This window comes from Grammomys surdaster, unplaced genomic scaffold (assembly GCF_004785775.1).
Source record: "Grammomys surdaster isolate TR1022 unplaced genomic scaffold, NIH_TR_1.0 126531, whole genome shotgun sequence".
NCBI classification, from domain to species: Eukaryota; Metazoa; Chordata; class Mammalia; order Rodentia; family Muridae; genus Grammomys; species Grammomys surdaster.
Genome location: NW_021621323.1, coordinates 14212466 through 14228342, shown reverse-complemented (window position 1 = coordinate 14228342; position 15877 = coordinate 14212466). Strand labels below are relative to the sequence as shown.

Genomic DNA, 15877 nt, shown 5'->3' with positions numbered 1-15877 from the left:
GAAGAAGAAGAAGAAGAAGAAGAAGAAGAAGAAGAAGAAGAAGAAGACTGTTTTCCCTGCTGCAAGAGGAATAAGAGGTGGCTCTAAGAATAAAAGCCAGGTGGGGAGTTTCTCAGTCCCGGGGTGTTTAAGACAGTAGACATATCTTTCAGAGATCATCTGTGTATACTCATTTTTCTTTTGTATTTTAAAAGTGGTTCTTACCACTAGAAAATATCTCATATACTGAAAACCTTAAGAATTGAATACAGGAAATATTTTGAATAATTTTCTACATAAAGGATAAAGCTAAATGAAAAGAAAATTGCTATACAAAATTAAGACAGTAACAGCTATGCTTTTCTAGTGGATAAGGTAGGGAAAATAATTGATTATAAATATTAGGGTAACTAATACATCTTACCATGCTAATTTCCTAGTGGCATTTAAAGCTACTTTTAAAGTTTAATACTTTATTATGCATTAATTCCATATTTTTATTTGTTTGTGTGAATTGCTTCATAATATTATCATGTTAATAACAAATCCCAAATTATTGAAAAATGGTCCAGTGCTGGATATACAGTTTTCGACAGGACTCAAAGTCCTATTTGGTAATCCAATACCAGTTGATGGGCCCTGAAATCATATACAAACAAGTAAGAGTAAACAGAATGAGTAGTTGTGTGTGTGTATGTGTGTGTGTTTGTGTGTGTGTGTATGTATGTGTGTATTTGTGTGTGTCTGCGTGTATTTATGTGTGTGTGTGTTTGTGTGTGTATGTGTGTATTTGTGTGTGTCTGCGTGTATTTGTGTGTGTGTGTGTGTTAAACAATAGTGAATTTTTAAAAAGTGTCCATAATTTGACAGGAATCAAGTAGCAGGTAGTGGAAGGAGTTTGAGGGAGAAAAGAAAAGAGTGAAATGATCTAATTAGAATCTAATATAAAAATAAAAAACAAAAAGTGGTTCAGTGTTTGCATCTAACAGAGTCAACTATTATCATCGTTAAAATTTAGAAAACACACTAATAAAAGGGCAAAAATCACAGGTACACTAAAGCCTATGGCTTCAGATTTTAAAGAAACCTAATATTTGTTAATTAATGGATATATTTTATTCTAGTGTACCTATGCTAACCATCCCAGCCATAAGCTCTAGGTATAGCAATTAATGTGAACTTTACTCAGTGATGCTCTGCATTATGAGCTGAAACTGCTTCACCCAAGAATTTTAAACATCCTTTGAAGGTAATAAACTGAAAGTGGAATAGTCAACAAACACTTGTTTGCCCAGCTTTCTTAAGTCACAAAAATGTCCCCTAACTTTAGATACATAGTACATTACAATATCTCCTATCTTCATGATGCATACCCAGAATGTTTAGGGGCTTGAGAAGTGCAGTTTCTATTAAATTAAATTTGTATTTTCTTTCCTTTTTTTCTTCTGGAAACTGCCATCTTGAATTTCAATTCATTTTACATGCCTTAGGGCTGAGACACAAATGTGTTCCACATGAGTTTGAAATGAGATACTTTCACATTGCCAGTCTAATTCAGGAGTAAAGACACTCAATTGCTTGACAGGTACTTCCTAACCACAGCTGAAAGAAAATATTCTGTTTATGAATGGAACTTTTTGTTGGGCTAATAGCTATAGAATCGCTAAATGAACATAAATTTGAAACTATTCATAACTTTAAATTTTTTTCAAAATTATATGACTTCTGGATTTGGGGAGAGGGCTCATGTGGAAAAGTACTTGCTTCTCAAGCAAGAAAACCTGAATTGCAATTGTCAGGACCCACATTAAACCCTTAATAGCCAGGCATGGTAGCTCATCTCTAACTAAACTGTAGCAGCTGGATTAGGCAGACAGAAGGATCTTTGAAGTCCGTTCACCAACCAGCCTAAGGGAAGGAATGAGCTCTACATTCAGCGACAGACTTGGTCTCAAAACATAAGGTGGCGAGCAATGGAGGAAGACACCCAGATTCAATCTCTGCCCCACACACACACACACATGAATGTTTACACCTAACATTAGTAATCCTTTTGAATGAATTGAAAGTATTTTAAAATTTTCTCAGGGACTATATTTTACTGTGATACCCTAATTACTGCTACAACAACACTTGTTAGGATATTTTCTGTAACATGGCCTGTTTCTAGGGCATAGTTACTAATGTCATGTGTACACATGTATGTGTACACACAAACATATGTGAACAAGAACACACACTACACAAAAAAAAGAAAAAAAGGCATAACAACAAAGAAATGTTACATTTCTTAAATATGGCAATTGTATCTATAGAAGAAAAAGATAATCACTTTAGATTGATTCATATAAAAGAGAGAGGTAATCCTTTTGAATGAATTGAAAGTATTTTAAATTTTCTCAGGGACTATGTTTTACTGTGATACCCTAATTACTGCTACAACAACACTTGTTCAGGATATTTTCTGTAACATAGCCTGTTTCTAGGGCATAGTTACTAATGTCATGCATGGTTTAACATTTAACATTAAGTATATTTTCTATTTGGAATAGAGAGACTGGACATGAAAAACTATACTGATTTAATAGTAATCTGTGCTCATATTGAGAACAGAAGAAAACTATAAGTACTTTGAAGTGTGGGCACAGTATCTCATGTGATATTTGTGTCTTTGAAACATGTCTGCAAATTAGGGAATATTAAATGTGCCCATAAAGCCATAGCTCAAAATTTCTCCTAAAAATAAATTGTCAAACAAAGAATCCATTAATCACATGAAGGGGTATTCTTTTGATAGACATATGGTAGTTTGTAAATTCCACATGAAAATGTTGTACATGTTCACAATCTGCACAATTCCATTATTCTCCATATGTGTCTCCACTCACAAAACACTGTCTCTTCCCTCTTCTGTGTTTCTTCCGATTTCTATTAAAATATATTTGTATTGCATCTTGTTGATGCTTTCCAGGTCTCATCTTTCCTGCTTCTTTATGGCAGGTGATGCCTTCAACTCTTAAAAACGCTCCAGTGCTCTAGTTCTCAGTGGCTGCTGCATCTCAGCCTTTTGCTAGTACGACTTGTTTTCCTTCCAAACAGGGTATTTTCTGGGCTCCCACTTTGGCTTCAACTCTTCAGCTCTGTCATTCATATATATATATATATCCTGTTTAAGGAATTTGACTGCTGCCTGCAAGCTAATGAGTCTTGAATCTCTCCTACTTCATTGTACATTTTAGCAACACAAATCAGGACTCACCACCCTCCTTTCCGCTCCAATGTCTCTTCCTGGGATGCATAACTCAGTGCTAGAAACCTCCTCACACCCACACAAGGTGAGCCCACTTTGAACATCGTGTCTTCCTTGCTCCCCACCCATGGCATGTAGTGCCACACTATTGAGTGTCTATTATAAACACAAATGTCCTCGAAGCTCAACTTCACTGTGCTAATCTTAGTACTTGCTGACACTTTTTATCTCTTGGACCGGAGTAACTATCCACAAGTGTGTCTTGTTTCACTAATCTGTCCTCACTACTGTCTGAATGAGTTTTCTAATGCAAGAGTTTTATTATGCATCATTTTGAACAGCACTCCTGTGATGACCTATGACCTTTATGAATGCTTAGTTTGCTCAATACTGTGACATAGCTTGTGCCATTTAGCAGCTTCCTGCCTCTATAAAGTTATGTCCCATGAACACATGTATAGATCTTTCACATTTGTCTTAGTCACAGTTTGTATTCCTGCACAAAACATCACTGCCAAGAAGCAAGTTGGAGAGGAAAGGGTTTATTCAGGTTAGATTTCCACATTGCTTTTCATCACCAAAGGAAATCAGGACAGAAAGTCACACAGAGCAGGAACTTGAAGGCAGGAGCTGATGCAGAGGTCATGGAGGGATGCTGCTTACTGGATTGCTTCCCCTGGCTTGCTGAGCTTGCCTTCTTATAGAACCCAGGCCTACCAGCCAGGGGATGATCACCCACAATGGGCTAGGCCTTCCCTCCTTGATCATTAATTGAGAAAATACCTTACAGATGGATCTCATAGAGGCATTACCTCGAAGGAGGTTCCTTTCTCTGTGATAACTCCAGCTTGTGTCAAGTCGACACGCAAAAACAGACACTACAACATTCTAAGTTATCATCAGTGAAGAGCCACACTTTCATAGTTTTAAGTTTGAACAGTCTGCTCCAGTCCCTGGACCATTCTTCATCTCCCGTTAAGCCCCCACCTGGATGGTGCTTTCTCTTGAATGAATTATCTTAGAGTCTGGCTCCCCTGACAATGTGCTTTATTCTTTGTTCTCTCAACTTCTTTGATCAGCATCTCCAAGATACTCCAATGACGGTACTAAATTTCTAAACATGGCCCCAGATGAGCAGTCTTTTGATCCTGCCCATAAGCACTTAATGGACATATGCTGGAGTGCTTACTGCTATTCAGAGGGTTCTCTAATTGTTTTTTGGTCTTATCCACTGGACTGAGTATTTTGGAAGCAGAGACCATTTCAATTATTTTTATGGCCCCCAAAGTAAGCATTGTGTTTAGACGACAGTAAAAAAATGAGTGTTAAGTGAAAAATTAGTCCTTCTCTTGTGATACCATACCCAGCTGCACCAATCCCCAGGGTATAATTAACTGAAAGATGAAATTAAGGCCTATAAATAGAATTATTCTGCAAGACACCAGAGTCTTCTTAAAGAAAGTGATAAATAAATACCTTTAGCAGTTTGTAATATTATCTTTATGCATTACAAATATCTGTAAATATATGGTTTATAAACTACAGTCTCCTATGTCTATTTCCTTCCTATTGAAAACAATGTGCACTAAACTGTGGCTTCTTTTATGCTTCTGGACTTTAGAATCTTTACAGAACTATTAGCATTCATTTTATATTCTATTTATAAAGGTTTAAACTAATCAAATGTGTAATTAGTTTAAACCATATCCATATTCTTGGATAAATTCAATTATTTTTTGAACTATAATATCTAATACATAGTGATACAAATTAATATCATTTTAAAGATTATAAACATCCTCCTATGTTCTTCTGCCAAGCTGAAAGGGCCACTTAGCATGTTTTTTTTTTCAATTGGCAGGAAAATGAGAATGATGGTTATTGCTGTTACCAGAGTTGGCATCAGTGCCAGGTTCATGCTTGTCTTATGAAATTTTCTTCACATAGTAATCAGACCAAAATGTCAACTATATTTCAGGAGTATTTCTTTATTTTTAATAAAGATAATGCAGTCTTTCAAAATACACTCTATGAAGAAGACACATACATAAATCACAATTAAGTATAGGCTCCATGTCCAGCCATAGACAGCTAACACAAAGCCAATTTTAATATACATCCTACATATACAAACACCATCTACTGAATAAAGAAGCTTCTCTGATGAAGGCAGAACAAGACATGGATTTATGGGTATAGCAACATCATTAGGAGTCATTTTTATTGCTATATTTTCTAGTTTCATGTTCTGGTTCACTTTAGCAGTCAGGCATGCATTCTATCGCACAGAATGGATGTTAAATACAGTCAAAAAGTGCTTGACTACTCTCATGGCAATCGTGGCACTGTTGTACCAGTATATCTTTCAGGTTGATCACTGTTGCAGGTCAAAGGGTTTGTAGCTTGGTGACAGTGATGATTATCTCTCTCTTCTCATAGCAGAAAATTCCTTCAGCACTATGAACACTTGCCAGTAGGAGTAAAGCTTCTGTTAGTGACTTCTCTGTGGTTGAAAACATAAATAAGTGTCATGTTCAGCTACAGGGCCTTAGCATCAGGTTGTAGAGGGCAACCAATAGCCTTGGCAATAGCCTGTGATGTCTGGGCAGTCCACAGGACCCCTTGGCCAGTGATTCATTAAGATGTAAAACCTAACGGAGCTTTTACTTAGACAGTAAGTTGTCTAATTGGGGCATTGTCTTCCTCATTATTCAATAACTTCATTTGAATTGTTCTACTATAGGTATATAAATTAGGAAGCTTTTACCATAGTAAGTTTCCATGTGGTTTTCCAAAAGCCTTTAGCATTAGCTCTCCTCACCAATATTTGCTCCTTTACAGTGTTCTCCCTTCCCTTTTCTCTCTTCTGTAAAACTAAATTCTATTTCCCCTTCCTTGGGAGATCCTCTACCTCCACTGCCACCACCCTGGCATCTAACCCCTGTGATTATTCAGATTTCAGCATAGATATCCAAGGTTGAAGAGTTAACATCCATATGTGAGAGTAAATATATAACATTATTTATTAATTCTTGTTCCTGGTGCCTAATGATAGTCTATACAGAAAACCTTTTGCTGTTCCAATGAGCTCAAGACTATTCCCTACTCTCCCTTCTATCAGGTTTGGTGTATCTGGCCTTATGTTGAGGTCTTTGATCCATTTGGAGTTGAGTTTTGCACAGGGTGATAAGTATGGATCTACTTAGATTCTTCCACATGCATCCTCCAGTTTGCCAAACACCATTTGTTGAAGATGCTTTTGTTCTCCAGCGAGCGTTTCTGGCTTCTTTAAAAAAAAAATCAGGTGTTTATTGGTATACATATTTATGCCTGGGACTCCAATTTGATTCCATTGGGTCAATCAATATATTTGTTCTTACGTCAATACCATAGTGACTTTATTATAACTCTGCAGTACAATGTGAAATCTAGGAGGGTGATAACTCCAGCAGTTATTTTATTATTCAGGATGTTTTAACTATCCAGGGTTTTGTGTTTCATATGAACTTGAAATTATTTCTATTTTTTAAGTTCAGTGAAGAAATATGTTGAAATTTTGACGGTGACTGTTGCTTTTGGTGGGATGTTTCATGTCGCAATATCAATCCTACTGATTCTTGAGCAAAAGCATTAAGTGGCGTCCACTATTAGTAGCATTTTGGTTATGACTAGGAAACAATAAAGCATAAGATGGAGTCTTTCCATATTATGCTATATTCTTTAATTTCTTAGTTTTATCTCATCTTAAATTTCTTTTGGCTATTGTCTTAACAGTACATAAGTGTGCATTGATATGAGCTGAGGCATGTGCTTCAAGAGTAAACAGTTTTCTCTTTATGTTCTGATTCACATAGAATGGAATTATCTCTCAGAATTTGCCTGCTGTCTTACATTTTCTTATTAGCACTTTAGTTCTTCTTTTTCATTATTGTGTTTTCTCTTTTTGTTTATTGAATTCACAGTCAACTGGATCTAATTCCTAAATTCCATTTACAGCCATTAAACTACTTGAAATTTCAATGGAAATGTTCTTCACTTATGATTATTTTTTATTTATTTTTACTAAACTTGAACCCATCTCATGTTTATAGAAAAATTGCAGGGATACCCAGAAACATTTTTCTTGAATTATTTTAAGAGTTAATTTCTAGCCTGAGGATTCACCACCCCCATACTGTCATCCTACAACACACCATCCCCCAACTGCCCTTTTTCTTCTTTCTTAGACTCAAGCATCCATCAAGTTAGGAAGTCAACACAGTTCTTCTCAATTGCCCTTGAGAGTCACTCTGGCTGCTCAGCTCTCTGGGTGTACTCACTGTAGCTCAGCATCATACATTTGATCATCATCTCCCCTTAATTCCTTTCAAACTGGAAATATCCCTCCTTTGAGACCTTTCTTTGCACAACATGATCTTCTATTTAGTTCAGGCTCCGTCTTCGTTGGAATGCTGTAGAGACTGTTTTTTTTTCACCCCTTCCTAGAGCTTCCTCTTTTGTTTAGTAGCATTCCACAGAGTTACAGTTTGTCTCATTAATAATCACATTAACTTTGATCGCTTGATTAATAAGAGCCCTTTAGACTCTTGCTCCAATGAGTTAAGATCAAGGAAAAAGAGGTGGTATATTTTGAAGTTATCTGTCTTGTCTTCTGGACAGTTGCTGCTATCGAGTGAAAGTCATGCTCACCCCAAATATTCAGGCAAACTCATCTCAGATTCCATCCTTCTCTTGCCTGAATTAAAACAATCTACAAACATTCCTGATGCAAGAAGAAACAAAGAGAAGCAGCAACTTGCTTTCCATATGATTGGCAGACACTGCCTCCATCTCCACCTGATCTTAAGACAAGAGAATTTGTACCTATAAGTTGAGTCCACTGTTAATGGTATCTTGACTACAACTAGAAAATAACAAAGCTGTAGGAAGCCAAGGAGTCATGTGCGAGGGTGAAGGTGGGAGTGTGTGGTGCTAACTTGGGAAGACTTTCTTTTGGCCTTTGCCCAATAGGTTCTGTTCAAATGTCAGATATTTCCATGATCAATATAAGCTATACTATCTGGTTTGCTAATCTTTCACTTTTGACTGACCCTGGATGTTTTCAGAAAGTAGTCATAGTAACTGATAGCTTAAAAATTGAATGAGTAACAGGCATAGCCATGCTATTCCAAAGTCAGTGTTACAGCCTGGTGGGCAATTGAGGTAATTCATAAAAATATTACAACTCTCTGCCTCTCTGTCATGAAATGAAGACATGGAGTGTGATTTCTCCCTACACTATTGGGGGTTAAATGCAATTATACATATGAAAGAAAATCTACAAACTATAAAACTTTCTACAAATATGTCACTACACACCAGTCTACACTTTTAGGTGGTCATAAAGACAGCTACTATTTTCTAACTCTCTTCCCCACCCTAGACTCTGTGCTCCTTTTGGAGGCCCACAATATCCCAACATATACTATCATCTTAATTTCTCTGATGAGGAAACTGAAGATCAAACGGTTAAACAATTCCCACAATCTCATAGGTAACTGTGGAAATCCAAACTCAGATATGTCAGATTCTAACACCTTCCTACTTAATCAGGATCCTACATTCTGCTCCAAACTTTTTCCTGTAGTCCAAGCCTCAGAACTACTAATGGAGAAAATGACCTGAAAACTCTCATTCCTTATGAGCTATTGGCAAGCCTTCCTGTTATTGGCTCAATATTTCCCAATGTGGAAACCTTTCTATTTTCGGAGAAGCAGAAACCTCTTAATTCAGTAGTGACTCTGGACTCTGATTTATCTGCCAACTCTTCCCCATCTTCTGAATAAAGCAGATACCTCTTAGTTCACCGTTGACTCTGGACTGTCATTTATCTGTTAACATCTTCCTCATCTTCAGTTTTGTCTCTTCTCTCTTCCCCTCTCCTCTTCCATCCTTTTTTGTCCCTTTCTCCCCTCCACAAACATTTATTATATTTTCATAAGCATCATTTCCTTTGTCTCTACCACTAGGTGAGAAATAGCCAATTTAACTACAAAGGCTTCAAATCTTTAGCCTTTTGAGGAATTAAGTACACATTCGGGTAAATATATGGTCTATGCATGACAATTATTTAAGTAATAACATAGCCCTATGAATTATTGATAAAATTTTACAAATATAGACTTACATCCCTTCAAGTCTTTCCAAGTTTACCTTGGTAGACCTTTCATAATTTATCACGTACAAAACTAGTGATCTGACAAGTGGTTGTTATGGATCCTCAGCTAGACCAAAATTATCAAGAACAGTGATGACACCCTCTGAACTTTTGAAATGTCTTTAGGAGTTTCTCTATGTTAAGTTCCCACAACTGTGCTAGCTGTGAAATGCTAACTGCTGATGAAGAATAGAATGAAGGGCAGATGCAAATGCAGCTTGGCAGAGTGAGATGTGGTCAGCACAGGCGCTACTGCCCCCTCAGCAGGCATGTGCAGTTAACACTCAGGATCTCACACTTGCATCACACTCCCTGCTAAGCATTTAAACACAAACTGGACTATTCACCTAAAGTACATATGACATCACTGTGGACAAGTGTTGGTTTGGGGGTGGTTGCATTCTGGGGTGTGTGTGTGTGTGTGTGTGTGTGTGTACATGTGTGTATCTATGTTTGTGCGTTCTGTGAGATCTATTTTTGTACATATTTGTGGAGCTCTGTGATTCAGCTAAACTTCTCACCAGCTAGCTCCAAGGATCTGCTTGTCCCCACCAGTGCTAGGTTACATATATTATATAGGCCACCAGCTTTCCTGTGTGAGTACTGAGGCTCTAAACTCAGGGCTTCATTTTATTTATTGAGTCATAAAATAAATCACTCTAAAAATTAATGTACATAAATAGTTTATATTGAAAACAAAAAGTCAATTCAACTCTGTATAACAACAATTTTACAAAAATTTTAAAATATAATCATTTTCTTACATTCAAATAATGGTAGAAAAATGATAGCCATAATTTTTCTGAATGAGTTTTCTACTATGTTTTATAAACAACATAAAATTACAGTAACATGGCATTACAGTGCTTAGTAACCTTAAAAAACTGAAATAAAGTTCTTACAAAGAAACTAGCCCAAGTTTGGGTTTTCTCTCTTAATTTTCTTTGCAATTTATTTGAGTCCAAGAATACCTTCATTTTTGACCTAATTTTTTTTATAGCCTTTGTGTTTGTGTTCTATTTTAAGAGTTATTTTGGGCATGCCCAATAACTGCAGTCAATTCTGTTTTCAAGTATCATGAATTAGCAGGTGCAAGAAGAGTCACAGTAACCTCATATGTTTAATATGATAGTAACTGGTTCTGGGAGGTAATCCCTTGGGAAAACGCTGGAAATTAGCTTTCTTGTCATTTTAATATAGTATAGAAAGGTCACTCTGCTTTCCTAGACTTCATTCTAAGCAATTTACTGAAGGGTCAGGGATGGAGGAAAGGGATGGGGGAAGGAGACACTGGCAAACATAAGTGCACTTGCTTTCTATGGAACTGGAAGAACAATCTTCCTGCTTTAGCTATAGACGTTGAGTTTGGTTTCTGCAGCCAGAAACCAATTCCTTTTTCAGAGATCAAATGGGTTGGGGATGAAGCATGAAATATTTTTTGACAAGCTACCTGGGGATTTTTGTATAATTCTGCCTATGTTCTAGAACAGTAGTATTAGTTTGAGAAATATGATCTCAGCATATGATTCAGAAGCTAGTGTGAAATCCATAACGCTCTAATTCTGTGAGTTCTTCTCTATATTACTAGCGCTCTGCCGTGTAATTAAAATACTATATTTTATTTTAATTAAGTTTTATAAGGATTTTTAAAAGACTTTGAGATAAGGGGTAAAAATCATAGTTTCCCAAAGTACTGAAAATGCTCTTCAACTGTTAAACGTGAAGCCACTTAAAACGTGAAGTAGAATAGAGCTACTCAATTGATCATATTTAATTTGCAGCTGAGTTGATATTGACAGAAAATTTATTTAACTTAAAAATCATCTGTATGGATGCTGTCCTTTTTATCCTGCCTTGACAAAATGTTTACTCTTTCCTCAAAGGTATCAGATACACACAGGACTTCAGCATTCTATCATTAGACCTACCCAACCCAACTGTCTACCTCTGGACAACGCAACCCTACCTCAGAAGCTGAAGGAGGTCGGCTATTCAACCCATATGGTTGGGAAGTGGCACTTGGGATTTTACAGAAAAGACTGCATGCCCACGAAGAGAGGATTTGATACCTTTTTTGGCTCCCTTTTGGGAAGTGGTGATTATTATACACACTACAAATGTGACAGTCCAGGGGTGTGTGGCTATGACTTGTACGAAAACGACAATGCGGCTTGGGACTATGACAATGGCATCTATTCAACACAGATGTACACGCAGAGAGTGCAGCAAATCTTAGCCTCCCAGGACCCCACAAAACCTCTATTTTTATACGTTGCTTACCAAGCTGTCCACTCACCACTCCAAGCCCCTGGCAGGTACTTTGAACACTACCGATCCATTATCAACATTAACAGGAGGCGCTATGCAGCCATGCTCTCCTGCTTGGATGAAGCAATCCACAATGTGACCCTGGCTCTAAAGAGGTATGGTTTCTATAACAATAGCATTATCATTTACTCCTCAGATAATGGCGGGCAGCCCACAGCAGGAGGAAGTAACTGGCCTCTGAGAGGCAGCAAAGGAACATATTGGGAAGGAGGCATCCGGGCAGTTGGCTTTGTGCACAGCCCACTTCTAAAAAACAAGGGAACTGTGTGTAAGGAGCTGGTGCACATCACTGATTGGTACCCAACTTTGATTTCACTGGCTGAAGGACAGATTGATGAAGACATTCAGCTAGATGGATACGATATCTGGGAGACCATAAGCGAAGGTCTTCGTTCACCCCGAGTGGATATTTTGCACAACATTGACCCCATCTATACCAAGGCGAAAAATGGCTCCTGGGCAGCAGGCTATGGAATCTGGAACACCGCAATTCAGTCGGCCATCCGAGTGCAACACTGGAAACTGCTCACAGGAAATCCTGGCTACAGTGACTGGGTCCCCCCTCAGGCTTTCAGCAATCTGGGCCCAAACCGGTGGCACAATGAGAGGATTACCTTGTCAACTGGCAAGAGTATCTGGCTTTTCAACATCACCGCTGATCCCTATGAGAGGGTGGACCTATCCAGCAGGTATCCAGGCATCGTGAAGAAGCTCCTGCGGAGACTGTCACAGTTCAACAAGACTGCGGTGCCTGTCAGGTACCCTCCGAAAGATCCCAGAAGCAACCCTAGGCTTAACGGAGGAGTCTGGGGTCCGTGGTATAAAGAGGAAAACAAGAAAAAGAAGACAAACAAAACCAAGGCTAAGAAAATGCAAAAGAAAAGTAAGGCAAGGACGAGGAAGCAATTGGCAGCTCGTTCCTCGACAAAATGCCACCCAAGTGTTACCACTGGCTAAATGCAAAACTTTCTGCCTTGGTTAAACTTATATTGCCTGGTTTCTAGGTAATTCAGAGAATTTGGCTCAGAAATACCTCGGCCAACCGCCTCGAGCTTGTTTTCACATTGCTCTGTGCCAGAGACTTCTGGCACCTGGCTGCCACGTGGACAAAACTACCCTCCTGGGTGCCAGAGGCTATGCTCCTGCAGGCCACACAAGGAGGAGAATGTAGTTATTTATTTATCCCTAGTCTGTGTAAACCGTGATGAATCATGAGTCAGTTGACCAAACAGAATACTTTGAAACCCTTGAATCACAAAGGAACTGTGACCCGCGGTAGACGTGAGTGCCGGATAATTACAGGGTAAGATGATTAAAAAATGACTTTTGGTGCCTTCAGAGGTTGTGTCCCCTCAAAGGTCTAAAAACAACTCTTCTAAATGAAAAAAAGAATTGTATGTATCACATGAAACCTGGGCTTTTAAGCTAATTCTATTTCATATTGCTGTTGCCTGTTCTCGGAGAAAAACCTGCTTCTCTTCCGTGGACAGCCTGGCTCATCTCATCCTGCTTAAAGGAACGGCAGATAATGTCTGAGCATTGCCGGAAATGAATGTAACTATGCCTCAACACTTTGATAGAACAAGAATTTCAATATAAAGTGCCTAATTTATTTTTCAAAAAAGTTACACAAGTGATTTTATTCTATTTTTAGTTTCTACGTAAGAATTTTATTTCAATTCTTTAAGGTTACTAAGCACTGTAATACCTAAGTTTATTACCTGTAATTTTATGTTTGTTCATACAAAGTAAGAGGAAACTCATTCAGAAAAATTACAGCCATCATATTTTACCATTATTTGGATGCAAGAAGATGAATATATTTTTAAATTTTTGTAAATTTGTTGTTATACAGAGTTGATTTGACTTTATTGTTTCCAATATAAACTATTTATATATATTAATTATTAAAGTGATTTATTTTATGGCATTGGTGTGGCTTTCCTGATTTAATTTTTAGACTTCCAGAAACAATCATATTATTCATTTTGACAAATAAAAATCTTTTTAGTATTTTTAGCTGCCCAGGCTGAACTTGAACTTGTGATTACAGATATATGCCAGCATGCCTGACAACAGGCAAAAAAAAAAAAAAATCTTTGCAAATAGGTATTAGAAGAGATAGTATACTAACCCAGTAATAAATAAAACTTTTTGTAAATAAAGAGCTCCCCCCCCCCAAAATGTGGTCACTGCATTAAGAACAGTGTTCTGTTATTGATAAATAATATTTATAATGACCCTGCTCTCACATATAGTACAGAGTAAGGAAAAAATAGAAATGGAAAATACAGATTATATGAGGCCTCGTTTAAAATCTACTATGGAATATGAGGGGATTAAAGAACGATTATCGATAACAGAGCTAATCACAGGGCGTGGAGCAGCAGCTGTCCTGGCATGAAGCTTTCTTTGACATGCTCTCTCTTAATGCAGAAGGCATGAAGCCACACATAAAGAGCCACAGACAGCAGGAAGTGTGGCTGAGAACCATGATCAGACAGGAGGAGATGGATGAGTTGGGCGGAGCCTGCACCATTTACCATGCAAACATGAGAAAACAGAGGCTGCCCTCCATGATTCGGAAAACCTTGGAGGCATCTGCGAGCTAGCTCTGAAACCACACTGAGATGGGCAAGATGAGTCAAAAATACTTAATTTTTTTTTGTTTCTGAAGAGTAATGCTCTATTTTGCTATATAACATTTCCTGAAGTTTTGTCTTATGGGAACATTGTCGATACAGGCTTTTCTTGGTTGAATATAAAATGGTAGTGCTTACATAATATAAAGTATTGTTATATTACAGCTAAGCTAAAACTGAATTTAGAAGACAAATAGATTTTAAAAAGTCCTTGGTTGATCCAGGCATGAGGGTGCACACCTTTAATCCCAGAACTTGGGAAGCAGAGGCCAATGGATCTCCCTGAGTTCAAAACCTGCCTAATCTGTATAGCAATTTTCAGGCCAGATAGGATTATATAGACTCTGGGGGTGGGGGGGACAAAAAGAAACAAAAACATTAAAGCATTATCTAATGGTATCATTTTAGTGCATAATTTTGCGAAGCCTACTTGGCATTAAAATTACAAAAGATGAAAACTTTTACATAGCCTTTTGCCATTTATCATAAAAATTCTTCTTTATAATTCATCATATTAAACTAGGATTCTGGCAGATAAAATTGGTAAAATTGTTATTATAAGCATAGACTCTTACCATGCGGTCTTCCATATGTTCCTAGTATGGCAGAGGGACCAAAAGGGATCAAAGAGGTAAATTTAGACTGTCAATTGTAACCCGCATGGGAACCCAGTAAGTGTTACCTATTGTGGTGGGATTACTGGAGCTCTATAAATAGCTGTAAATTCTTAATACTGAATACAAGCCAAAAGTTTCCTAATAGGAAATGGCACTAGAATTATCTGTTGCTATTTTGAAAATATATTTATTTATTATTTGTTGGGTTTGTACATGTAGAAGATGTATTCTAATCACCCTGCCCACTTCCACAGAATGTCTTCTTTTCCCAAAAAGTCTCCCTCCTGCCCTTTGCTCATGGTCCTGAGTGGGCTAATGAAGAAAAATGTTGAGTATCCAGAGACGGGAAAGGGAGGCTGGGGTCCTTTGTTCCAACCTAAGGCAGGCACGGTTTCCGTAAGTTTTCCCAGCCTTCCCTTTTGAAAACAAATTTAAAAAGGGGATTCCTGTACTCATTTCTAATACTCAAGTATGTACTGTAGATTGAGCGATCCTGCAGCTACCCTCCCCCCATGCCACTCTTGTAACGGCCGTTTCTTTTGTAACGGCCGTCAGGTTCTGTTACTTTCTAAAGGCCGGCCGGTTCTGCTGCTCCGGTCAGCAGGTCAGGGTCTAGCAAGAGAGAAAGTGGGGACGGAGGAAGGGGAAAAAAGGGGCGAGAGACGCAAAAGATAGATACAAGCCAGAGTCCGGTGGAGTCTCTTCAAGTCTTCTTTATTCTCTTCTCTTCTTACTATATTCTCACTCCTTCAGTCTCCTGTACTCCTCTACTTCTTCCTACTTCCTACTACCTCCTACTTTCTATCTCTACCTCCTCGACTCCTCTACTCCTCTACTCCCCTATAGAAGGGAAATCCTGGGTATT

General features: G+C 37.9%; 1 protein-coding gene across 1 annotated transcript in view; it reads left to right on the top strand.

Moving 5' to 3' along the window:
* The window catches only part of Arsj (arylsulfatase family member J), a 76661-nt gene extending 62980 nt beyond the window's left edge, over positions 1–13681 (top strand). Inside the window, exon 2 of the mRNA XM_028760502.1 lies at positions 11309–13681. Coding sequence (XP_028616335.1) covers positions 11309–12710 — 1402 coding nt within the window. The 3' untranslated portion in view covers positions 12711–13681. The remainder of the gene's footprint in view (positions 1–11308) is intronic.
* Positions 13682–15877: the final 2196 nt, after the last annotated feature.